Source organism: Scyliorhinus canicula, chromosome 3 (assembly GCF_902713615.1).
Source record: "Scyliorhinus canicula chromosome 3, sScyCan1.1, whole genome shotgun sequence".
Classification (NCBI taxonomy): domain Eukaryota; kingdom Metazoa; phylum Chordata; class Chondrichthyes; order Carcharhiniformes; family Scyliorhinidae; genus Scyliorhinus; species Scyliorhinus canicula.
The window spans coordinates 229,656,323-229,682,054 of NC_052148.1; the positions used below are offsets into that span (position 1 = coordinate 229,656,323).

The 25,732-nt window shown below is 43.2% G+C and overlaps 1 protein-coding gene across 12 annotated transcripts in view; it reads left to right on the forward strand.

Moving 5' to 3' along the window:
• Positions 1-25,732, forward strand: part of kiaa1109 (KIAA1109 ortholog) — a 534,122-nt gene that overhangs the window by 296,834 nt on the left and 211,556 nt on the right. For 9 of the 12 annotated variants that reach the window (XM_038792378.1, XM_038792369.1, XM_038792381.1 and 6 more), the window contains 4 exons: positions 11,524-11,675; positions 19,176-19,326; positions 22,931-23,083; positions 23,814-24,060. In XM_038792378.1, coding sequence (XP_038648306.1) covers positions 11,524-11,675; positions 19,176-19,326; positions 22,931-23,083; positions 23,814-24,060 — 703 coding nt within the window. The remainder of the gene's footprint in view (positions 1-11,523; positions 11,676-19,175; positions 19,327-22,930; positions 23,084-23,813; positions 24,061-25,732) is intronic. The other 3 variants (XM_038792370.1, XM_038792377.1, XM_038792373.1) reach the window with 1 other exon arrangement.

Consider the following 25,732-nt stretch of genomic DNA (forward strand, 5'->3'; position numbering starts at 1 on the left):
GAATGTGGCCGCCGATGTCTCGGGAGGTTCCCGAGCGGCTGCTCCATGAGAGTCTCTTGGCGTCGGGAATTCGTCTGGTCGCCGACGGAGCATCGCGGGGCGATCCTGAGGCGGTGGATAATCGGCGCGCCATATTCCTCAAGAACGCTGATTTTCAGGGGGTGGAAAAATTTTTAAAATGCCGCCGCTCCCGATTTCGGCGTCTAAACGGTTTCTCCACCCCGTCACCAAATGCGATTTCGGCGTCCGGGGCAGAGAATCCAGCCCAAGTTCTCTCAAAAAGCATCAAGCAGAAACCAATCACTGACGGTTGTCAGGCAGAACACTGTCCCTGGCCAACCCACCAGTTGCCAGCAAACCAGTCAAACCAATTTCCTCCAATGCTGGTTCCTAAAATCCACTTGGCGCCAGAGCATCTGGTTTATGCTCACTAAAATAGAAAACCCGGGTTGCAATGTCCTGACAAGCAGGCTGCTTCAGCTTGAGTCTTCTCCTAAAAGGCACATTCCGATCTGGGTCCAGAGACCAAAAATAACAAAATAAAAGAAAATGGAAATAAATAGGAAGAACACTTACAACTGCGAGCTGGGAAGGAGGGGGGATTGAAGCATGGGGTGCAGCGGTTCCCACTTTCCACAGTTCCTTGTGTTAGAAGGTTTTTTCATGGGACTGCTCCTCCAGTCACAACCTGTTTGTCTTCGCTGTTTGCTGCTGCCAGGGTCAATAGTGAGCCCATCAGCAGCAAACATGGGACAGAAACCGGCTGTGATTGGAGGAGCAGTCCCGTGCAGAAATTTTCCAATGCACTGACCTGTCTCGCCGGCATGTTGAAGAAATGCTTGGGGGGCCTTCAGGCCATGGGTTGGACAAGTCTGCTCTAAATGATTACTAGGAAATGTTAGTGTTGATATTGATGAAGTTTGAAAGTCACTAAGTTCAGTCATTTATGAATGAACAGCATTAACATTTGGTAACTGCATAATCCATAACAAAAACTGGTTTTGTGACGTACTCAGCAGAGATGACATCTGTCATTGAAATGAAAGCAAAGCTCACTTGATGCATGACATAAATAAACAGCTCGAGCACTGCATGACCTGAAAGTAGCCAAGACAATAATGCCAAAAAACAGGGAGATACTGCACAAATAAACACTGGACAAGAAACCTAAACTGCCTGAGACAATGGAAATCTGCATGCTATGTACAGGTAGTATAGGAAAGCGCTTGGTTCTACCATCGCTAACGTTGCCCCTCTAGAAGTGGCAGATGGTGAGGCATTGACCTTAGCAAACCGATGTACCACTAGGTTACACTACTGTGAGCTGTATTCCCATGAGATGGACATCTCCCAGTCCGCGTCTGACACATTATACAAAATTAAAGACGATGGAGGAGGTTGCAACAACAACAGGGGCATCTCACTCGGCATTACTGAGAAGGTCTTTGCTGGGGTCATTCTTAAAAAAAGACATAATCTCTTGCAGACCGTCCTAGAGTATACTGAAGCGCAGTGCAATTTCCATTCTGATTAAAGTGGACATGATCTTCTCCACACGCCAGCTGCAAAAGAAGTATAGAAAACAGGATATACCTCTTTACATTTTGTAGTTCCCACTAAAACATTCAACACTGGTAGCAGGGCATGAAGCTACAGGATTTGAGGGAAAATTTGCTGTTCACCAAAACGCCTCCATCTCATCCACTCTTTCCATGAAACATGCAGTGAAATTTGATGGCACCACTTCAAACAATTTCAGGATGAAGAATGGAGTGGAACAGCTGTGTCGTTGCCCTGAGTTTATTTGGTATTTTCTTCTCCATACTCCTGATCTTTGGCTTCCCTGCAGCTATTCAAGGATTTTACCTGCATGCTAGGTCAGATGGTAAGCTTTACAATTTTTCCACACTGAAAGCAAAGGCAAAAATACAGCATATCTTGATCAGTGAACCTCTATCTTGGGGCGGCACGGTAGCAGAAGTGGAAAGCACTGTGGCTTTACAGCGCCAGGGTCCCAGATTCGATTCCCTGTTGGGTCACTGTCTCTGCGGAGTCTGCACGTTCTCCCTGTGTCTGCATGGGTTTCCTCCGGGTGCTCAGGTTTCCTCCCACAGTCCAAAGGTGTGCAGGTTAGGTGGATTGGCCATGATAAATTGCCCTTAGTGTAGGAGGGGTTATTGGGTTACGAGGATAGGTGGAAATGGGGGCTGAGGTGGGTCGGTGCAGATTCGATGGGCCGAATGGCCTCCTTCTGCACTATGTTCTATGTTCCATCCAGTGATGGAACTGTGCTGGTCACTCACATGGAATCTCAGCCACAAAAACTCATGAATTGTCTACTCCCAGGTCTGTATTCCCAGGACTGTCTAATTGACCATAAGTGTCAAGGAGCTCACTTGATGTATAACATAAACCAAACAGCTCGAAAACTGCATGACCTGAAAATAGCCAAGACAATAATGACAAAAGACAGGGAGATACTAGTCACTCACATGGAAACTCAGCCACAAGAAATCATGAATTGTCTATTCCCAGGCCTGTAACTCGTTTTCCTTGACTATAAGTGTCAAGAAAAGGTTGCTACATCTCTGACCGTCTGAAGAACACCCCGCTGGACGTGTTTTGGAAATGTTGCTGCCTTGGTTCTGTGGTTTGTCTCTTTTTTTTTTAATAAACAATTTTTGGCATATACATTTTTGGTATTTTTGGCATATAAAACAATGACATTGTATAGTACTGTACAGAAAGGAAAGCAAATAATGCATAGTGCAAACCACGACTCCATTCTCGCAAAGACCTGCCTAAACCATCCCCGACTCCACTCTACCAACGATTAATTCTCCGCGAAGCAGTCAATGAATGGCTGCCACCTCCGGGCGAACCCTGACAGTGAACCTCTCAAGGCGAACTTTTTTTAAAAATTTAGAGTACCCAATTATTGTTTCCAATTAAGGGGCAATTTAGTGTGGCCAATCCGCCTATCCTGCATATCTTTTGGGTTGTGGGGGTGAAACCCACGCAGACACGGGGAGAATATGCAAACTCCACACAGACACGGGGAGAATATGCAAACTCCACACAGACAGTGACCCAGGGCCGTAATTCGAACCCGGGTCTGCAGCACTGTAGGCAGTAATGCTAACCACTGTGCCACCATGCTGTCCTCTCAAGGCGAACTTAACCTTCTGTAGTCCGAGAAAGCTTGCCATGTCCGATAGCCATACTTCGGTCTTTGGGGGCTTTGAATCCCTTCCTGCCAACAGCATTTGTCGCCAGGCTACCAGGGAAGCAAAGGCCAAGACTTCGGCCTCCTTCTCCTCCTGGACTCCCGGGTCCTCCGACACCCCAAAGATTGCCACCTCCGGACTCATTCCCACCCAGTTTTCAAAACCCGGGACATGATGTCCGTGAATCCCTGCCAGTACCCCCTGAGTTTAGGGCACGACCAGAACATGTGCGCGTGATTAGCCGGCCCACCGGCACATCTGGCACACGTCCTCCAGCCCGAAGAATTTACTCATCCAGGCCACCGTCATGTGGGCCTGGTGCACGAGCTTGAACTGGATCAGACTGAGCCTGGTGGATGGTTGCGGTCGTGTTTACTCTGCCCAGAGCTTCTGCCCAAATACCGTCCTCCATCTCCCCCCCGCCCACGGGCTCCTCTTCACACTTGAGCTTCAGGTCCTCAGTCTGTGTATCCTCTGCTCCCATTAGTTCTTTGCAAATATCTGAGATTCTACCCTCACCTACCTCTTTCCTAGAAACTACCCTGTCCTGCCTCCCCTTTGGCAGGAGGCATGGGAAGGACGGCACCAGTATGCGCACGAAATCCCGCACCTGTAAGTATGTAAAGTAATTCCTTCCCGCCAGCCCAAACTTCTCCTCCAACACCCTCATGCTTGGAAAGCTCCCTTCCAGGAACAGATCACCCACCCTCGCAATCTCTACCCTCCGCTACAGTCGATACCAACCCTCAGTTCCCCGGTGCAAATCGCTGATTTCCGCAGATTGGGGTCCACACCGATGCTCTCACTTCCCCTATATGCCTCCTCCACTGGCCCTCAGATCCGCAGAGCTGCCACCACTATGGGGCTGATGGAGTACCGTGCTGGTGGGAGTGGCAGAGGCTCCATAACCAGGGCTGCCAAACTGGTGCCCCTGGTGAAGCAGCCTTCATCCGCTCTCAAACCGACCCTGTACCAACCATCCATTTCCGTATCATCGGTATGTTGGCCGCCCAGTATAGTTGCTGAAGTTCGGCAACGCCTTCCCCCCTTCCCCTCTCTTCCTTTCGAGCATCACCTTCCTCACCCAGACAAATCCCATGATAATTTTATTCAGCCTCTTAAAGAAGGACTTCGGGATGAAAATGGGGAGACACTGAAATATGAACAAGAATCTTGGGAGAATCATCATCTTAACAGTCTACACCTTCTCCGCTAGTGACAGCAGGAGCGCATCCCAACTCCGAACCTCCTCCCTCACTCTTTCCACCAGTCGGGACAGGTTGAGCTTATGCAACTTGTCCCAGTCCCGTGCCATCTGTATCCCCAAGTATCTAAAACTTTCTCCTACCAGCCTGAAGGGCAACCCCTTCAGCCTATTCTCCTGCCCCCTTGCCTGAATTACGAACAACTCGCTCTTAGCTATGTTCAATTTATATCCTAAAACCGGCCAAAATCCCTCAGGATTTCCATGATACCGCCCATCCCCGCCATTGGGTCCGATACGTATAACAGCAGGTCATCAGCGTATAACGAGACTTTATGTTCCACTCCCCCATGGACCAGCCCTTTCCAGTCCCTTGAAGCTCTCAGCGGCTCTATGGCCAGCGTGAACAGCAGTGGGGCGAGAGGGCAACCCTGTCTTGTCCCGCGGTGCAGTCTGAAGTAATCTGATGCCATCCTGTTCATCCTTACACTAGCCTCTGGGGCATGATATAACAGCCTAACCCAGTCAATGAACCCCTCCCCGAACCCAAACCGTCCCAGTACCCCCCACAGATAGTCCCACTCGACCCGGTCAAAAGCCTTTTCCGCATCCATAGCTCCCACTACCTCTGCCTCCCTGCTCTCCAGGGGCATAATAATCACATTAAGCAGCCTTCTTAGATTGGCCGCCAGTTGCCTACCCTTTACGAACCCGGTTTGGTCGTCCTCAATTACGTCCGGTACACAGTCCTCAATTCTAGTCACCAAGATCTTGGCCAGTAACTTAGCTTCTGCGTTGATCAAACAGATCGGCCTGTAAGCCCCACAAGCCTCTGGGTCTTTATCCCATTTCAGAATAAGCGAAATAGTGGCCTGCAACATCGTTGGGGGTAGAACCCTCTCTGTCTCTTGCTTCGTTAAAAACCCTGACCAGCATCGGCCCCACTATCTCGGCAAACCTTTTGTAAAACTCCACCGGAAACCCTTCCGGCCCCGGGGCTTTACCCGACTGCATGACCTTCAGACCCCCCAATACCTCTTCGATCCTAACCAGGGCCCCCAGTCCGTCTACCAACCCCCTACCCACTCTTGGGAAGGTCAGTCCATCCAGGAATCGCCTCATCCTCTCCGGTCCCCTGGGGGGGGGGGGGGGGGGTTCTGAAGTGTACAGCTTACTATGAAAGTCCCTAAACACATTGTTCAGCCCTGCTGGGTCCCCCACCAGATTTCCCTCCCCATCCGCTATCCTTTCTATCTCTCCAGTCTCTTCTCTCTTCCTTAGTTATTGTGCGAGCATTCTGCTGCCCTTCTCTCCATGCTCAGATATCGCACCTTTTGCCTTTCGAAGCTGCTGTACAGCCTTGCCTGTAGTCAGCACCCTGAACTCAGCCTGCAGTCTCCGTCGTTTCCTGAGTAACTCTGGCCTCGGGGACTCCGCGTAGCTCCTGCCATCCGTAAAATTTCCTTAACCAGTCGGTCCGTTTCTGCCCTATCTGCCCTGTCCCTATGAGCCCGGGTTGAGATTAGTTCCCCTCTCACCACTGCCTTCAGTGCCTCCCAGAGCACTGCTGCTGAGACTTCTCCGGTATCATTTACCTGCAGGTAATTCTGCATGCATTTCCTGAGTCTCTCACACACCGCCTCATCCACTAGCAATCTAACTTCCAGCCTCCATTGTGGGCGCTGAAAGCTATCCTTACAAATCTGTAGATCTACCCAGTGCGGAGCATGGTCCGATATGGTAATTGCAGAATATCTGTGGTTTGTCTCTTGATGCAGAAGTCGATATGCATGTAGGAAAAGCTGCTATCACCTTTGACTGACTCATGAAACATGCAAGCAAGTGTTACAGTCAGGAAGGGCAAACTGATCTTCTTTATCCTCTGTGTCTATAAACAGAGGTGTTTTTAATGGTTTAAAAAATAGGCTATAGTATGTTTCCCGAAATTCAGTTTATGAAGTCCAATTTTTAAAGTGACTCGCAGCAAACTTTTTTTTCCGATTAAGTCAGAATGTTAGTTTATTCACACATCCCAGCCCAGGGTGATGATTGCAACCTCTCACACACATGCAAATATAACGGTTGGGGGGGGGGGCGATAGAAAAGAGGAGTTTTACAAATATGAATAACTTAACAGTAAAAGGACCATAAAAACGGATATCTGTTCACATGATTTCCAAAGTCCAGAAGGGGTTCCTTCACGGAGAAGTTCAAGTTCTGCTGGGTTCCTGGATGAAGACAGCAGTGCAGAATTTTTTTTAAATGGTAAATGCTTCAGGGAGATGAGATTGCTGTACATAGATCTGCTTGGCAGGTGATGATCAGAGGCTTCCAGCTGAAAAGGCTTTGATGGGAGACTTGTTGCAGTTCCTTTGTCAACGTGGAGGCTGCTGTTGGTGTTGCCGGTTGGAGGTAAATCAGCAGACTGACTTATGAGTCTTGAAATATAGAATTAGAAGTGTTCCAAAGACCAGAAACTTGGATCATGTGATGTGGCATATTAATGAGGTAATAGCTAGTTACCAAGTAGTGTGCCTCTGGCCAAGTCCACGCAATAAAGAGCTTGACATCTCTACAGGGATAATGACTTTCGATGGCTCTGTTATGATCCCAGTTTATGCTATTACTGGACAGAAGTCTACTGAAAATAAAGGAAAACAGACCTTCAGCTAAAAATATTCATCTGGAAATAAGCTAATTTTCGTTGAATAAAAGAGGACGTGGCTGAAATTGATAGCAGTTCAAATCTAACCACCAGTGGAAGATATTTAACTATGCAATAGTTGAACTCTATATTAGGTTCATTCAAACTAGTAGTAACAAGGGTTTATGGTCCCAGTTGATGTTATAACTGGATGGGAAGATTCCAGAACAAAATCCTGGCTCAAAAGGTCGTAACCGTTATATTTATTTTGAAAACATGGAGAAATAGAGTCATAGAGCCCGTAATTAGTTTTGACAACAAAGTTTTTTTTTTATTAAACATGAAAAAATTGGATTATGGTACAGTACTCCTTGATAATTACACAGAATTAACACAGATTACAAAGTACATCTACAGCTACAATGGTCTCATTAACAAAGTTCCTTTTAAGCATACCAAATGACTGTGGTAAGACACGCTCCCCTCTGAACCCAAGCGAATGTCTGTGGATTTATCCTCAAAATCCCACAAAATGATTCTTATACCATGAATCACCATCCGGCTCCCACAAGAATGATTTCAAATTCCGCTATCAAAAGTCACACTTGGATTGGATGGATTGGATTTGTTTATTGTCACGTGTACAGAGGTACAGTGAAAAGTATTTTTCTGCAAGCAGCTCAACAGATCATTCAGTACATGGAAGAAAAGGGAATTAAACAATTCAAGAAAATACATGAGAATACATAATAGGGCAACACAAGATACACAATGTAACTACATAAGCATTGGCATTGGTTGAAGTGTTAATGAGGTCAGTCAATAAGAGGGTCATTTAGGAGTCTGGTGACAGATGGGAAGAAGCTGTTTTTGAGTCTGTTCGTGCGTGTTCTCAGACTTCTGAATCTCCTGCCCGATGGAAGAAGTTGGAAGTGTGAGTAAGCCGGGTGGGAGGGATCCTTGATTATGCTGCCCGCTTTCCCCCGGCAGCGGGAGGAATCAATGGATGGGAGGCAGGTTCGTGTGATGGACTGGGCGGTATTCACGACTCTCTGAAGTTCCTTGCGGTCCTGGGCCGAGCAGTTGCCATACCAGGCTGTGATGCAGCCCGATAGGATGCTTTCTATAGTGCATCTGTAAAAGTTGGTAAGGGTTAATGTGGACATGCCGAATTTCCTTAGTTTCCTGAGGAAGTATAGGCGCTGTTGTGCTTTCTTGGTGATAGCGTCAACGTGAGTGGACCAGGATAGATTTTTGGTGATGTGCACCCCTAGGAATTTGAAACTGCTCACCATCCCCACCTCAGCTCCGTTGATGCTGACAGGGGTGTGTACAGTACTTTGCTTCCTGAAGTCGATGACCAGCTCTTTAGTTTTGCTGGCATTTAGGGATAGATTGTTGTCGTTACACCACTCCACTAGGTTCTCTATCTCCCTCCTGTATTCGGACTCGTCGTTATTTGAGATCCGGCCCACTATGGTCGTATCATCAGCAAACTTGTAGATGGAGTTGGAACCAAGTTTTGCCACGCAGTCGTGTGTGTACAGGGAGTAGAGTAGGGGGCTAAGTACGCAGCCTTGCGGGGCACCGGTATTGAGGACTATTGTGGAGGAGGTGTTGGTGTTCATTCTTACTGACTGTGGTCTGTTGGTCAGAAAGTCAAGGATCCAGTTGCAGAGTGGAGAGCCAAGTCCTAGGTTTTGGAGCTTTGATATGAGCTTGGCTGGGATTATGGTGTTGAAGGCGGAGCTGTAGTCAATAAATAGGAGTCTGATATAGGAGTCCTTGTTTTCGAGATGCTCTAGGGATGAGTGTAGGGCCAGGGAAATGGCGTCTGATGTGGACCGGTTGCGACGGTATGCGAATTGAAGTGGGTCAAGGCATTCCGGGAGTATGGAGGTAATGCGCTTCATGATCAGCCTCTCGAAGCACTTCATTACAACTGACGTCAGGGCCACCGGGCGGTAGTCATTGAGGCACTTTCAAATCTTCTTTTAAATTATGCTTTATGCTTTCCCTCTACCGCTTCCACCAAGGTTTCAATTTTAGATTTTACACCTCTTCCTTCAGGTTTCCTTTGTCTGAAAGGCTTTTGCACAAAATCCGAGGTCGACCCATTGATTTCTGCAATTATTTCAAATAATGTCACCCAAATTGTAGTAATTTCTCACAAACCTTAGAACTACTGCAGATATCTTCCTGGCCTCTCACGATCCAATGCCTTTTGAACTCTCTATGGCTTTACGGACAGTAGTCTGTTCTGGTTCTCAGTTTCTTCTGTTCCGTTAACTCCAGACTTCTTGGAAATGTCTCTTCATTTTTCTAGTTTCCTTAACTAGCTGGACTTTAGGCTTCCGGCCTAGGTTTAGTTAATCATCACTCCATAGTAAGGCTTTTCTTCTAGCAAGGCTGAGAAAGATGTTCCCTCTTTAGCCTTCTAAAACCAACAGTTTCCAGCAGAGCTGTGAGAGCTGTCTTCTCTCTCTCAAACTGCAATCAAATCAGCTGAACTTAAACTTAAAAGGTTCTCTACCTTACAAGGCTCCAGCTGCTAAGTAACCACTGCTGGTTTATTTACTCTTCCACGCTGTAGCCCTCTCCAAACAGATTAGAATCACAATTGGAATTAAAACTGTAAAATCATGTGATCTGTAGCACCATTATTTTGGTTCAACAGAGTTCATTTTTAAATAGTCAAAAGTTAAATTTGGTTTTAAACAATTTATGATCCCTTTCATGTCTTGGGGACATGACACAAGCATCAAGCTGACTCAGAACCAAGCTGCAGCTTCATGAGACCTCTACTCTCAGCACCTTTATGTTATGGCCGTGAAATATGGACACCTTAAAGCCATCAAGAACGGAAGTCCAACAACTTTCATCTTTGTTGTTTGCGGCACATTCTGGGTATCTCATGGAAGGACAAAATCACAAATGTGTCAGTCCCCTCTAAGGCAATTCTTCCAAGTACGTGGGCACTCATCAAGCAGAGGTGGCTTCTCTAGCACAGGGATGTTTGCAGGATGTGATATAGGCAAATGCTTAAGGATTTTCTGTATCTTGAGGTAGCTGGAATTGGATGCCCAGTAGTGTGCCCAAAGCTCCACTTCACGAATGCTTGTTAGTGTGACATGAAGGCCCTAAAAGCTAATTCACACACGTGAGAGACACTTACTGATGACAAGGGAAAAGGCAACAATATCTGTAAGCCAGCTTGTGCCGCCATGACAATCTGTGGTTTTAGTGGCTAATACTCAAAATGAAATCACGTGCTTCCTTTAGCCTCAGGTGATGCCACGAGTCGGTGTCTTCTGAGACTGGGCTAGCAACAGGTGCCAACACAACAACCCACAATGACACCTGCTAACCACTTCACATGCTGCACTTGTAGCAGAACTTGCCTGTCACGGATTGGTCTTTTCAGCCCTTAGTGGAAGTGCACCGTATGAAGCAAACCTATCCCGAATGGATTTGATTTGCTGCATGTCCATCATCTTAATGCAGATTTAAGGATGCCAATGACGTGGTTGGCGTTGAGGCATGCTGCTGCATCAGAATAGAATACATAACGTTCAAGTACTGGCTTCCGATACTGGATACTGTTTTCTATTCCTTGACGTAAAACATTCATCACCTCTGTATAAAATTACATCTGAAAATTTGGTAGTACAGCTGATCCTTTAAAAAGCTGGAGCTGTTCACGTCAAAATTCCGTACATTGTAGTAAAATGTAATTATTTTTGAAGATTAGAACAACTCCTCTTGAAACTGTGGCATCCTACTGTCTCCATAATTACATTCAGGGTATTATGTTTTTTCATTGACTCTCAAACACGCTGTTCCAGCATTATTTTAATGTGAAACATGCTTTTTATATTCCATTATCATCAGTTGACATTTACTAAAACTTAGGCTTGCTGTGAGGTTTGGCTTGAAATGGTTCATTGTGTTAGGCTACCCTGAGCATCTTTTTAAATTAAAATGTTAACATTATTAAAACCCAGCATTATTAATCAAGTAATATTTTGTGCATTCATATTCAAATTATACACCCTGCTATTTCTTTATTCTGAATTAATTTGTCTGTTTAATTTTGGTGCAGACGTCACCAGTGACCAGGTGCCAAAGCCATTCCAGTTTTTTGATTCTCTGCCACCTCAAATTCTGAACATTAGATCTCAGCTACTTGTGATACGCCGTTTGCCATTTTTGTATTTTAATTTGTTCAAGAAATTTGGGAGGAAGAAAGTGCTAATTTTGCAGTACATGTGGCCATGTTTTGGCCATTTTATTACTTTTCCTGGTCAAATCCAGTCCATGTGGTATTGGATGAAAAATATTAATTATTAGTTTCTTTTGAAATATCAGCGTGTTTGGTTTATGCTGAAAATGCGTTAATATAACGTTACAATTTATGCATTTTTTATTTCTTATCTAATTTTGTTTAGGATGAAGGGGTGGAGTCCGATGACCTTAAAAAGGATCTTCCTCTGCTGCCACCGCCCCCAGATTCCAGCAGCATGAAACTTACTATTAGTGAAATTTGGTTTAGCTTTGCTGCTCCAACCAATTTACGTTCACGTGTTCAGACTTATTCCAGGTAAGCCTTTCAATTTCTGTAAGATGAACCCTTTCATGGATGAAAATCAGGTCCCTCTATCATTAACTGCCTTTCATAGACGTTCCTAAAGTTGAAATACTTGCCTATAATTAATTAGGTAACTCTGCACGAGGAGACACATTCATTTTTTCAATTGTATAGTTTTTTTAATTATAAATTTAGAGTATCCAATTCATTTTTTCCAATTAAGGGGCAAATTAGCATGGCCAATCCACCTAGCCTGCACATCTTTGGGTTGTGGGTGAGACCCACGCAAACACGGGGAGAATGTGCAAACTCCACACGGACAGTGACCCAAAGTCGGGATCGAACCTGGGACCTTGGCGCCGTGAGGCAGTCGGGCTAATCCACTGCGCCACTGTGCTGCCCCTTCAACTGTATAGTTTATATGTTAAGGCTAGGACCATTGCACCAGAATGTGCACCAGAACATTCTCAGCAAAGGTCAACAGTAGTTAGTTGAAAAATTGGTTACTGGTGTCATATAGGCATTATCGTTTTCTATTCTACTCGGGATCTCCTTTAATTTGGGAATGTTGTCTCATTTTCCATTATGGGCTTCCCAAGTGGGACAAAAATAATTTGTGGAATAAATTTACCAAAGTTCATTTGCGATATTGAAGACTTGTCAACTATCATACTGTAAGCTGAGCTTTGAAAGGTTATGAACCTGAGTTTTACCAATGAAAATATAATGCACCCTTGCACTTTGATATTTGAGAGCTGTACAAGTAACTTGTTTTGTATTTCATAGAATTGTACAAAAATACAGCATAGAAGGAAGCTATTGAATCCATCATGCCTGTGCAGAATTAGTATTTGCTTTTGCTCCCCTGTTTTTCACCCATAGCATAGCGAATATTTCCTATTCAATTATTTTTGAAAATCGCTATTGAATTTGCTTCCTCAAAACCGTAGCCTTTTTCATCAATCTGTCTATGTCCTCCTGAAGTCTTTTACTGTTCTCCTCACCGGCTGTTAGTTTCAAAGCTTTATGTTATCTGCAAACTTTGAAATTATCCCCTTTACATTCAGATATATCAAAAAGAGGATAAGTTCCAATATTGATCCTTGGGAGACACTGTATACTTGCACCATTTCAGTCCAGTAAACAACGGTTCGCTGTTACTTTTTTGGCTTCTTTTTCTTAGTTAATTTTGTATTTATGCTGCTACTGCTGTTTAATAGCTGGGACTTTGCCAACCAGTCTGTATTTAGAAATTTATCAAACAACTTCTGAAATCCATATGACCATTAACTAATGAATTAAACTGCTTTGATCATAGATACTTTACAAGAAAGAATATGTTAGTGAGTAGAATAAACTTGGAAAATTATGAATTAGTAGAATTTATTACTTATTTAGTAGAAGAGGCAAAGTTTGCTCTTTCTCAGTTAATTGTTTTTCTTATTATTTGTTCTTGGGAAATGGGTATCATCAAGAAGGTTGATCTCTCAAGGTGATGGTAGGCTTTGAACATCTGCAATGCTTTTGGTGCTCCTACAAAGTAGTTGCACAAGACCTTTGCTGTTCTGCGTCCAATGTAAGCATATCTTCCCTTAAATATGGAGAGAAAATCTGCACACAGTATTCTAGTTGTGCCTTATCAAAGCCCAGTATAATTGTAGCAAGACTGGTATGCTCTTATACTCTAATCCATTGCAATAAAGGCCAGAATTCCATTTGCCTTCCTACTTGTTTGCTATACCTGCATGCTAACTTTCTGTGTTCCTTGTGTGACTATACCCAAGTCCCTCTGAACATCAACTTTTAAAAGTTTCACGCCATAGAACATAGAACAGTACAGCACAGAACAGGCCCTTCGGCCCTCAATGTTGTGCCGAGCCATGATCACCCTACTCAAACCCACGTATCCACCCTATACCCGTAACCCAACAACCCCCCCCTTAACCTTACTTTTATTAGGACACTACGGGCAATTTAGCATGGCCAATCCACCTAACCCATGTTAAAAACATTCTGCTTTTCTATTTTTACAACCAAAGTGAATAACCTCGTGCTTCCCCACATTATACTTTGTTTTCCCCCCTTGTTGCCAACTCACTTAACGTATCTATAGACTGGATTCAATGTTCTCCCTCCAGATTTAAAGGTGGGCTCTCATTAAGTCCAAAGGGTAGCTTACCCGCTGCCCAGTATTCGCCCCCTTCCCTCAAAGCAGGTAAACCAGCAGCAGGGGTGGCACTGGGCAGCTTGTTCACCAGTGTACTAATTAAGTCTCAACCTGTCTCTGCCAGGAGGCCTATACCAAGTGGCCACCTTAGCAGTTTCCTCTGTGTATTAAGTCCATGGAGGCAGAAGTCCCGTCACCAGAATTCCTTTCATTTACAAACCCAACATCTGAATAACCATGACCATTCAGTCTGCTGTCTACACTCGGAGTGCAGAGGATCTGACACTCCCTGTTCTATACACAGAAAGGGGTTCCCTGATTGGGCCACTAATTGGCCAAATGTCAAAGGCCTGGACTAAGTCATTACACTCTGCATGGGCTGGTAGTGGGCAGGACCTCCCCCTCCAAGATTCTGACCTCCTTCAGGTTACCCATCCCCCTGTGTACCACTTTGGCACCTGGAGGAATCCCTAAGTAAACTAAATGATCTACCACCCCATGGCCGGTGTTGAAGAGTTGCCGAATTCTGATTGGCTTCTGATCAGAAGTGCAGAAGTCCAGTGTCCAGCCCATTAATGGCTGTGGGATGGCACGTGTTCCTCTCAGTGGCTCCCCGTCCGACCTTTAGCCGGGGAGTACGGGGAATCCGGCTCTTCAACCCTATCTCTCTTTGCATTATAATTCAACCCTATCTCTCTTTGCAGTATTCTTGTGTGATAGGTAGAAAATCTGGACCTGTTTGAGGGAACAGACGCTCGTCCATTAGGATACTTCCCTTGCATTTGCTCCTCTCCTTGATCCTGTTCATAACCACACACCCTTTCCACTTCCAACACTGACTCAACCAATCTGGCCTTGAATTTTCTATCCCCCTACCTACCTCCCTCTTCCTATCTGCGTCTGTGCCATTGACTATCAGGGTGCAATTATCCCTTGGCCCTCAGACCTTGCTTAATCTAAATATTGTACTTGTAGTACCATGGTAGACAATTATTGGTAATTACAAGTGAGTTTCTATATATTAACTGATGAGTAATGTTAAGGAAGATAATGTTTAATTGAAGTTAGTAATACTGAGATAAGTGGCATATTTGGATGATATCAATTTTGTAATGGTTTTAGATTTTAAGCACCAGGATGTATATTTAGTAGGATGATGTGTGCTGCTAAAAAAAATGTTATGCTATAAGTAGAAATGTCAGATGTTTTTGTGTAAAACTGTTTCAAAAGTTAACGTTTTTGGATGTGCGGGTAGTCAGGTTTTAAAAAAGTATTCACATATATAATTAATTGCATTCACGTATGCATTATACTAGCCATGTAAACTTTATATATGAATTTTCAAATTATGACAATTGATAAACATTTCAGCGTCAGTAATCTGCATCATCATCTAGACATTGAGCGGAATTCTCCAGCCATTCCTGCCAATGGGATCTTCCAGTCCTGCCGATGTTGACCCCTGCAGTGGGTTTCCCAACAGTGGCGAGGAATGTAAATCGCTTTTGGCTGGACTGGACGATCCCACCAGCAGCCGATGACGAGCCGCATCCGCCCCGGGGAAACCCACTGCAGAAGAGGGGACAGCTTGAGAATTCCGCCCATTGTGTTGGAGCACTATCATGTTGTGCAGTGTAATGGAGGGACACACGGTCAACTTCTAATCACTTCTCTCCCTGCAGAAAGATGCTGATTCAAAGTCAGCTATTGCTTTATGGAAGAGAAAAAATATCTTGATTTCTGCAGTGGTTACTTTAATTTATCTTGTGATGTGTTGCCAATCAAACATATCATGAGATGACCTGTGCAAAGTCAGTGTACTTTGGTTCCATGACTTTGGATAAAGTCGTTTGGATGAGATAAAGCATAAGTCTTCATTGAAAGCAAGATGGGCTTAAAATAAAACAAATGCATCAGCTATCATCAGATAACTATTTATTCATATGGCAATTGCAATGGTGTGAATCCATCACACATGAATAAAGTTCTCAGCATGTCAGCCCCTTTACACGCATACACTAACTCCTTCCCGAATACATTGTGGAGAGGTGGCATGATCATTCGTAAATCCTAGCATTAATTTTGCTATTATTTTAAAATTAAAGCAGAGACATGAGTGAACTGAAAGCATGAATGATTGGTGTGGCTCCAAAAGGTTAGGTGGGTTACTGGGTTACAGGGATAGAATAGAGGCATGGCTTAAGTAGGGTGCTCTTTCCAAGGCCTGGTGCAGACCCGATGGGCCAAAAGGCCTCCTTCTGCACTGTAGGCATTCTATGATTCATGTGGTGATGTTTCTATGCTGACTAAACCAATCAGATTCCTTTCCATTGTTTAGACTGGAAATGATTCCAATGTTCTATCATACATTATTTGGTAGGACCACAAATATCAATCCATTCAGATCAAATATCAACCTTTGGCAACTCCTACTTCCTCCAGTCACTTCATGAACTGTGACCTCCACAACTGAATATCAAGCCACCATTTCCCAAGTTAATACTGGACTTTTCTCCTCCAGAAATCTCTCCCTCTCCACAGTTTCTCAGCCCTGCACAACTCATTTCTAACCTCCATCTGAAAATCTGCCAAAGGAATAATTTTGGTAGACCAATTGTTTCAACCTGCTTTTGTCTCACAATTCATTCTTATTTCCTCTTATCCCAGCACCTTTCTATTCTTGTCCAGTTTTTTCTCACCTGCATCTTTGTTGCATCCTCTGGCACCTTTTTACATTGAACTATTTTTCCCTGCACAGGTTTCTCCGGTTGAGAACATAAGAACTATGAGCAGGAGTAGGCAATTCAGCCCCTCAAACCTGCTCCACCAGTCAATACCATCATGGCTGATGTTATCACGGCCTCAACTCCACTTTCCCACCCATTCTCCATAACCCTTCAATCTATTACTAATTAAGAATCTGTCTATCTCCTCCTTAAATTTACTCAATGTCCCAGAATCCACCGCACTTTGAGGTAGCGAATTCCACAGATTCACCACCCTTTGAGAGAAGTAATTTCTCCTCACCTCTGTTTCAAATCTACTACCCCGTATCCTAAAACTATGACCTCTTGTTCTCGATTGTCCCACAAGACGAAGCATTTGCTCTATGTCTACTTTGTCAATACCTTTTGTCATCTTATTTGCCTCAATTAGATTGCCTCTCATTCTTGCATGGATCCCATCAATATCTGTTTTCTGTTTGTTTCAGGGTATATTGAATGTTTATCTTGTTCTCATACTTCTAAAGTTCCTCTTATTCCTTTACATTCATGATTACTGGTGCTAAATCCTACTTTAACGTCTGTTACAAACCCACTGACTCCTTCAAGCCTTCAACTGCCTGGATTATACTTCTTACCATCCTGCTTCTTGTAAGGGTACAATTCCCTTCTTTCATCTGTTTTACCAGTTTTGCATGCTTCCCTTTTTACCTTACACTGCACTATTTAGTTGTTCAAACACGCTTGCTCACTCACACTTTTTATTTCTTCAGTTCATCTCATTACACCTTTTATTGCTGTTGGTTAACTATCACCTGCTGTGGACTTCATAACTTTGCAGGGCATTCTATTTGTTTCATTGTGTGTGCTTGTTTGTTTTTCCTCCCTTTTAACCTGTTCTGTTCCATTTTTTAATGCTGCTCATCTGCAATTATAGAATGGTTGCAAGCACAGAAGGAAGCCATTTGACACGTTGTGTCCATGCTTGCTTTCTGCAAGAGTATCTCAATTTTCCACGCTTTCTCTGTGGCCCTGCAATTATTTTCTCTTCTCATGCTTAACCAGTTGTCATTTGAAAGCCATGATTGAATCTTTCTCCACCACACACTCAGGCAATTCATTCCAGATTCTAACCACTTTCTGTGTAAGAAGGTTTTTTCTCACTTCGCTGTTTATTCGCCAATTGTGTCTTCTGACCCTTCTAATAATGGGAACAGTTTCTTCCTATCTACTTTGTCCAGACCTCTCATGATTTTGATAACGTCTAGCCCTCCGCCTTCTCTAAAGAAAACAACCCTGGCTTCTAATCCCTGAAAGCATTCTCCCAAATCTTTTCTGCCATCCTCTCTAAAGTCTTGACGTCTTTCCAAAAGTGCAATGTCTGGAGACAGTCGTCCAGTTAAGGCCCAATCAGTGTTTTATAAACATTCATCATAACTTGCTTGCTTTTGTACTTTCTACCTCTATGTAAGGCCCCAGGATCTTGTGTGCCTTTTTAACCACTTTCTCAACTTGCCCTGCACCTTAAATGATTTAGGCACACATACCCCAGGTCTGTCTGTTCTTGTGCCCACCTTTCAATTGTAACCTTTACTTTATACTTCCTTTCCTTGTTCTTCCTATCAAAAGATATCACTTCACACCTCTGTGTTAAATTTAAATCTGTTCCAAATCTGAGGAGGTCTGAATCTGGAGTGTCTTGCCTGTCCTTTTCACAGATGCCGCCTTTTCTTTTATAATCTTCCTTAAGTTGGCATAACTGTTGTCTGAAAAGTATGGACTAGTGTTGAGCAGCTTGGTGCAGACCTTTAATCAGCTGCTATTGATTCCGATGTTGGCAGGCAAGTTCTATTGTTCCGAATGTCCCTTACTTACAAAGGTTGTGTTAAAAGATTGTTTAAATGTGGAAAAGGTTTAATATGACATTCGGATTCCGAACTTGCATATTGTGTATTCAAACACAAAGTGCAAAAGGTTCACAGATCCTTCCAAAATGCTTTTATTTGCTGAAATGCTTCAGCCTTTGCTTCCCTGTAAATATGAAATATCTTATTTCTTCATGACCACAAAATATTTATTAAAAACATGCAACTGGATAGTCACATGGAAAATCTATGGCCACTTTCTATTTGTTTTTCAAATATCACAACTAAATAAAATTTAAATTTAGCAAGATTTTGAATTGTTGTGAAAGTCCAAATGTGTACATGAGTTTCGTAAGTAACATTTTGAAACCTGCTTTCTTAATCAAATGGAAATTGTATATGTTCAACTAAGGTCAAAACTGAATGTAGTACTACCGACTGTAAATCATTCTTCTAAAATAAGTTTATTAGGTCAGTAAGAGAATTATCTTGATGGTGTTGATAAACTTTGTGTGAGGGGCTTGAGTAATCAGTACGTTACTCAGAGCAGATGCAATTTGCATGTGTAGCATTATAAAAGCCAGTTTTGCTAACTAATAACTTGGGCCTTTTTTTGTATCGTGTAATGCATTCAGTCAGTTGAATCTCTGCACGTTCTTTCGTTCTGTAAGCTAACAACTCATTTTATGGTAAAATTCTGTGGTAAAAATTCAGCTGCTTTGTATTGTTAGAATTTTTAAAAATGGTTTTGTTACAGGCAGCTAAACCTTTTAAGCACAGCTACTCCAGCTATTAGTGCCTGGCTTATTCCTATTGATCAGCTGAAATCTTCCTTGAATAAATTGGAAATGGAAAGAACTCTTCGTGTGTGTGCTGTGATGGGTTGCATCATGACAGAGGCTCTAGAGGTAATAGTAAAATTTGTTTTTCGCATTCAAAAAATAAAAACTTTCTTTGTTTGCACGCACAACATGACACTGGAATTGTCCCAGGTTACTAATGGTAAGAAATCCATGGAGGCTAATTCCTTGAGGTGAGCCGATAGCACGGTTGTCTTCTTGTGTTAGATTCTATCCATGTTAGTACTTCTAGATACACTTGCTGCACCTCTATTGGTAAAACCTTTCAATGCAGTGAACTCGATTACTTGCAATCCTTGTTATAAGAGAGCCCAATTTTCCACCAGAGTTGGACAGGAATAAAGCTGTACAAAATAAATTACCTCACTGCAGAACCTCCTTTGTTCTTCATATTTGATCTCCATTACTTGTATTTCTTTTGGCTATTTGTACTAAATGAGTTCCATATGTATTTCTATACTACAGTAAAAGTTTCTCCTTCAGGGCCACCTTGGCCCTAGAGAGCTACTCCATTTGCCCCCCCACCCCAATACCTGTGGAAGGTGACATGAAAGCAGTTAATATCTCAGTTGATGAAATGCAGCCATGTGCATGGTGCAGAGGTCCTGTTATGAACAAAATATGCTTAGTCCTTAGAACTTTTACAGCCAGAATTTTATGCTTCCTCCCCCCTGCGGACTCTGAGGCTGTGGGGGGAGTGTAAAATCGCATGGACAGGACCGGATTCCCTCCAGGATCCTGCCCGCTCCCAATCAGTCACAATTTTCCGGTGGGGAACCAGCTCGTGCCCCTTTTAAGGCCCTTAAGTGGCCCCTTAATGGCCACTTAAGGGCCTTTTCCCACACAGCCTCTATTTTTAGGCTGGCGGGTGCCAGATGACTGAGGATGGGAAACTGAAAAAGTTCTCACCCTCAATCGTGGGTGGAAAGCAGGATGAAAGGTGGCACCTTAATTGGAAGGCTCCTTCAGACTGGGAAGTACCCTCCCTTTAGGGACCATGGAGTTCTGTGCACCTCGCCATTCTGATTGGCGGACAGCTCTCCAAGGCGGAACTTGCCATTCAAGTGCGGATGGATGTCCCACCTGCTGTTGATCAAAGCTCACTTGAGCGTGCAATGGCACTGGGCCTGGTCTGATTAGGCAGGGATGTGTTTCCTGCCAATTTTAAGCGCGACAGGCAGTGAGTGCTCGCCATCCTGAAAATTCAGACCTAGGTGTCATTGAATATCATTTGTCTAAAATATCCTAGATGATGGCCACAAAGATCTTAGGTGCATTTATCCGAGGCATGACAGACCAGTTGCAAGTAATGTATGTCAGCTGCAACTGACCATGTAAACAGCAGATGCACTAAAAGTGGAAAGAATAGCTCTATTCTAGAACACATGAATTTACACTATCTGGCAATGCAAAGAAATTAGACATTTTGCTCATTGCACATAGGATCAAAGCCTGGAGTATCAATTATCCCTTATCCAGCATGGCTGTTCAAAAATTCCATGGATGGTACATACAAATATGTGAATTAGGAGCAGGAGTACGCAACCTGTTCCTTCGACCCTACTCTACCAATCAGTAAGATCATGTCTGATGTAATTTTAACTTCAAATTCACATTCCTGCCTACCCTTGATAACATTTCACCCTTGCTTATCAAGAATCTATCTACTTCTGCCTCAAAGATATGTAAAGACTCTGCCTCTACTACCTTTTGAGAATGCCAAAGCCTCACAACCCTCTGGGTGAAAAAAACATTTCCCCATCCATTTTTAGACAGTAGCCCCAGTTCTAGATTCCCCCATAAGTGGAAACATCCTCTCCACATCAACCCTGTCAAGTCCTCTCAGAACCTCATCTGTTTCAATCAAGTCACCTCTTACTCTTCTAAACTCCAGCAGTTACAAGCTTAGCCTGTCAAATCTTTCCTCAGAAGACAACACACCCATTCGAGGTCTAAATCTAGTAAACCTTCTCTAAACTGAATCCATTGCATTTACATCTTTCCTTAAATAAGGAGACCAATACTATACACAGTACTCAAGACCTGGTCGCCCCAATGCCCTGTATGAATGAAACATAACCTCCCTAATCTTGCATTCAATTCCCCCTGCAATAAACACTAACATTCTGTTAGGTTTCCCAATTACTTGCTGCACCTCTACACAAACCTTTTGCGATGCATGCAGCAGGACACACACACATCTCTCCACCTCAGAGCTCTGCAATCTCTCACCATGTAGATAATATGCTTTTTTTGTTTGTCCTGCCAAAATGGACAACCTCACATTTTTCCACATTGTACTCTATTTGCCAGATCTTTGCCCACTCATCTATCTGTAGTCTCTATGTCCGCTTCACAGCTTACTTTCCTACCTATCTTTGTGTTATCAGCAATTTTAGCAAGCAAACCATCGGTCCCTTCACCCAAATCATTTATATAAATTGTATGCACACCAATTTCACATCCACTGGGATGATGATGCTCCTGATATGGACAACGAAGATGATGATGTCAACGGTAATGTGATTTACATTGAGGAGCTGTGTAAACTACTTGAGGTCAGCAATTTAGATATAGCATTTCAAGGCTCCTATACGTGTAAATAAATGCACAAAGTCTTAAGCTTATCTCGTCACTTGATCAAATCTTTCAAAAATAAAGTTGAGAAATATTGGCTGCTGATAAACCTGTTTTGGTTTCCTGCCATGTACAATATGTATCATAACTTCCAGATAATTTTTTCGGGAAAATTACGTTTAATATTTGGAAAATGATGGTGCCTCAAAACACTCTAAACTGAAGGGAACACAAGCCAACCCTAGCAGCCTGTTCTCATATCATTACCCTGTGAGCCCTAGTAACATCGTGGTGAAACTGCCCTATATTTTTCCCACGGTTCAGTGGTCAAAATTGAATTTAGTAGTTCAGGTAGAATCTGATCACGACTTTGTACAACTGAAGCTCCACTTCCTCACCTTTGAGTTACAGTCCCCTTGAAATAAATGCCAACTTTCCATTTGCACTTTTGGTTAGTTTTTGTATCCGTGTAGCAGCTTTGTGATTTGCGTACATGGACACCTAAAGCCCTTTGCACCTCTACAGCTCTTAATCTCTCACCATTACAAAAATATTTTGATTTACCTTTCCAAAATGAATGACTTCACACTTCTCCATCTGTCATGGTTTTGACCATTTATTTTGATTTTCTCTCATCCACACAACTTATCTGTGCCTTTTTATTAGAAATTACTATGGCTTTTACTGTGACTTTTTATTAGAAATTAAGTGTTCGGTTTCATTGGGCAAGGAATTAACTGGGATAACTAAGATCACTCTGCAGATTCTTCTGTTTCACCAGGTGATTATACTGTCTATCTTTTTCTGATGACATATGACAAACAAACGCTGCAGTAGATTCATGAGCTGACTGCACATATGATAAGCATTTCATAAGTATTTCCTAGAGAACACCCTCTCCAATAGATAATCTTAAATATTTTGTTTGCTGGAAACCAATATTATCTCCCATGCAGACAGCCATTGTGTGAATATTGATGATTGGGATTGAATAATCAACTCCGGCAAGAAGAATGTTCTTGGTATTGTATATAATAATTTATTCTTCCATTTTCTAATTGGTTTATTTATTCAGAGGAAGAGTGTACATTTTCCATTGAAGAGCAAGTACAATAGGGTTACCAAATTAGCTCGCTATCTACAAGAAAACCCTTCCTGTTTACTGTGCAATATACTTCATCGGTACCTCCAGCAGGCAGACTATTCTGTAATTGAGGATGCCACTATGGTAAGCACTCACAGTATACATGACAAACAACTTGGAATTTTGTGTGGAAATATGGCTGACTAAGGCGAATTAATTATAAACATCCAAATATCCTTGGTTACCTAAATTAGAACTCTTGATGTGTTGTGCTTTTGCAACCATTAGTTTATCCTGGCAGCCTGCTGTGTGTTTGTGTGTGTGCATGCGTAATGAATATACAATCATATTGCACATAAGGCAGCCTTATTGTCCATTTTGCTTGTGCTGGCTCATTGAAGGAGAAGTGTAATTAGAACTGTTCCCCTACAAATTTTATCCCCTTCAAATATTTGTCCAGTTCTCTTTTAAAAGTTGCAGTTGGATCTGCTTCAGTTCACTTTTGATGCCATGCTTTAGATCATTACTTGATGAGCGAATAGAAACAATTCTCAATCTCCCACTGGCTTTTTTGACAATTATCTTAAATCATTGCCCTCGAGTTACTGACTCCCCTGTTCATAAAACAGTTTTCCCCATTAAACTCGTGTCAAAACCCCATTTCATTTGAATACCTTTATCAAATCTCTCGTTAACGTTCCTTGCTCCAAGGTAATCAATCCCAGCATCTTTAATCTCATCATGTAATTGAAAAATCCTTAGTACCATTCCAGTAACTCTTCTGCTCACTCACTCCAAAGCAAAGTCTATTTATGGACATAATCCAAATAAAAATTGCGTAATATATAAAAAATGTTTGTGTTTTTTGTTGCAGAACAATGGCCTTCCTGCCCTTGTCACTCTAAAAAAGGGTTTGGTGGCATTAGCAAGACAGTGGATGAAGTTCATTGTTGTCACTCCAGCATTCAAAGGAGTTAGTTTACAGCTTAAACCAGCACAACTTCCAAAGCCACAACCAGCATCACAGGTTGATCGTCAAGTTTGCGGCTTGGACAATGGTGGAGCCATACAAAGTGACACAAGTGCTGATGGGGCAGAATTTGAATTCGATGCTGGTAATTGTAAATGCAATTTTGTACGATAAATGCTCTTTGCAGCACAAATTTCCATGCATAAAGTTTTAAAAAATATTTTAAGCTAATGCTCATGCAAAGCTCATAGACTTCTGCAGCTGAGAGTCAAGAGATTATAATGGAAGCATATGGGTAGAAAGGGATTTGTGCCCTGATTGTGGGGAGCCAAGGAGGCAGTCTGGTAATGTGTGATAAACCTGGCATGGCTGGGAACATAGACATTCAGATTAATTTAATGGCAGGATAGAATTATGATGTTTTCTCTGTCTTCTAAATGAACAAACTGGCTGACGGGTGGGAATAATAGCAGCAGAAGACCACGATCGGAGAATCTGGGAGGTGAACCCTGATAATCAGGAGCAGCAAGGGTGTGCGAGGTTGGGGATTTGGATGGTAAGGAGGTTGACCATCGTAATTGGGGGAGAACAAGATCTTGTGTGGTGGATTGAGGAAAGAGAGAAAGATTTCATCTTGAGAGAGAGAAGCGAAAGATTGGAGATGGAAAAGTATGTGATTATATGATGTCTCCAATTATTGCGAGGGCTAGAGCGAGACAAAGTTGGAAACTTCCTTGAGGGGCCCAGAGGAGCTGGCCCCTAATGAATGCAGTAAAAGTACGCTAATCTTGGAACAGCAGTTTCCACCATCCATTTGCTACCGAGTTTCCTGAGCACCAGGAAACCTATGCGACAACTGTTAAATTTAAATCAAGCCTCCGGTTATAGCAAAGCAAAATCTTGCGGATGCAGGGAATATGAAATTAAAAAGTAGAAAATTCTGGAAATACTCAGTAAGTCAGGCAGCACCTATGGAAAGAGAAAGTTACTTAATTGAATTTAAATATGTTCATAATGTCCCCCACCCCCAAGGTGGTGCACTCACATGACAGAAAGCCTGCATGCACGGCCGATGCAAGACAATTTCCCCACTTTAACATTTTTTTTTTAATAAACAATTTTATTGAGGTAGTTTTTGGCTTTATAAACAGTTACAGACATCATCAGAAAGAAAGCAAAAAAGGCAAAAATGTGCAAACATCCACGTACTTTCAATACTTCCATCGTAACATATTGCACAAGCCCGCTCCTCTCCCACCGGTACTACCCGCCATATTTTCCCTCCTACTCTACTCTACCTTACCCCCCCCCCCCCCCCCCCCCGGCTGCTGACGCTCACTCTCCCGCAAAGAAGTCAATAAATGGTTGCCACCTCCGGGCGAACCCCTGCACAGATCCCTCAAGGCGAACTTAATTTTTTCCATACCCAGGAAACTCGACATGTCCGCAAGCCACCACTCAGTCTTCGGGGGCTTTGAGTCCCTCCACGCCAATAGTATTCGTCGCCGGGCTATCAGGGAAGCAAAGGGCAAAACATCGGCCTCTTTCTCCCCCTGGACCCCCGGGTCTTCCGAAACCCCAAAAATTGCCACCCCTGGACTCATCACCACCCTTGTTTTTAGCACCCGGGACATGACCCCCGCAAATCCCTCCCAGTACCCCCTCAGCTTAGGGCATGCCCAAAACATGTGAACGTGGTTCGCTGGTCCTCCCGTGCACCTAGCGCATTTGTCCTCTATCCCGAAGAATTTGCTCATCCGAGCCACCGTCATATGGGCCCGGTGAACGACCTTAAATTGAATCAGCCCGAGCCGAGCACATGT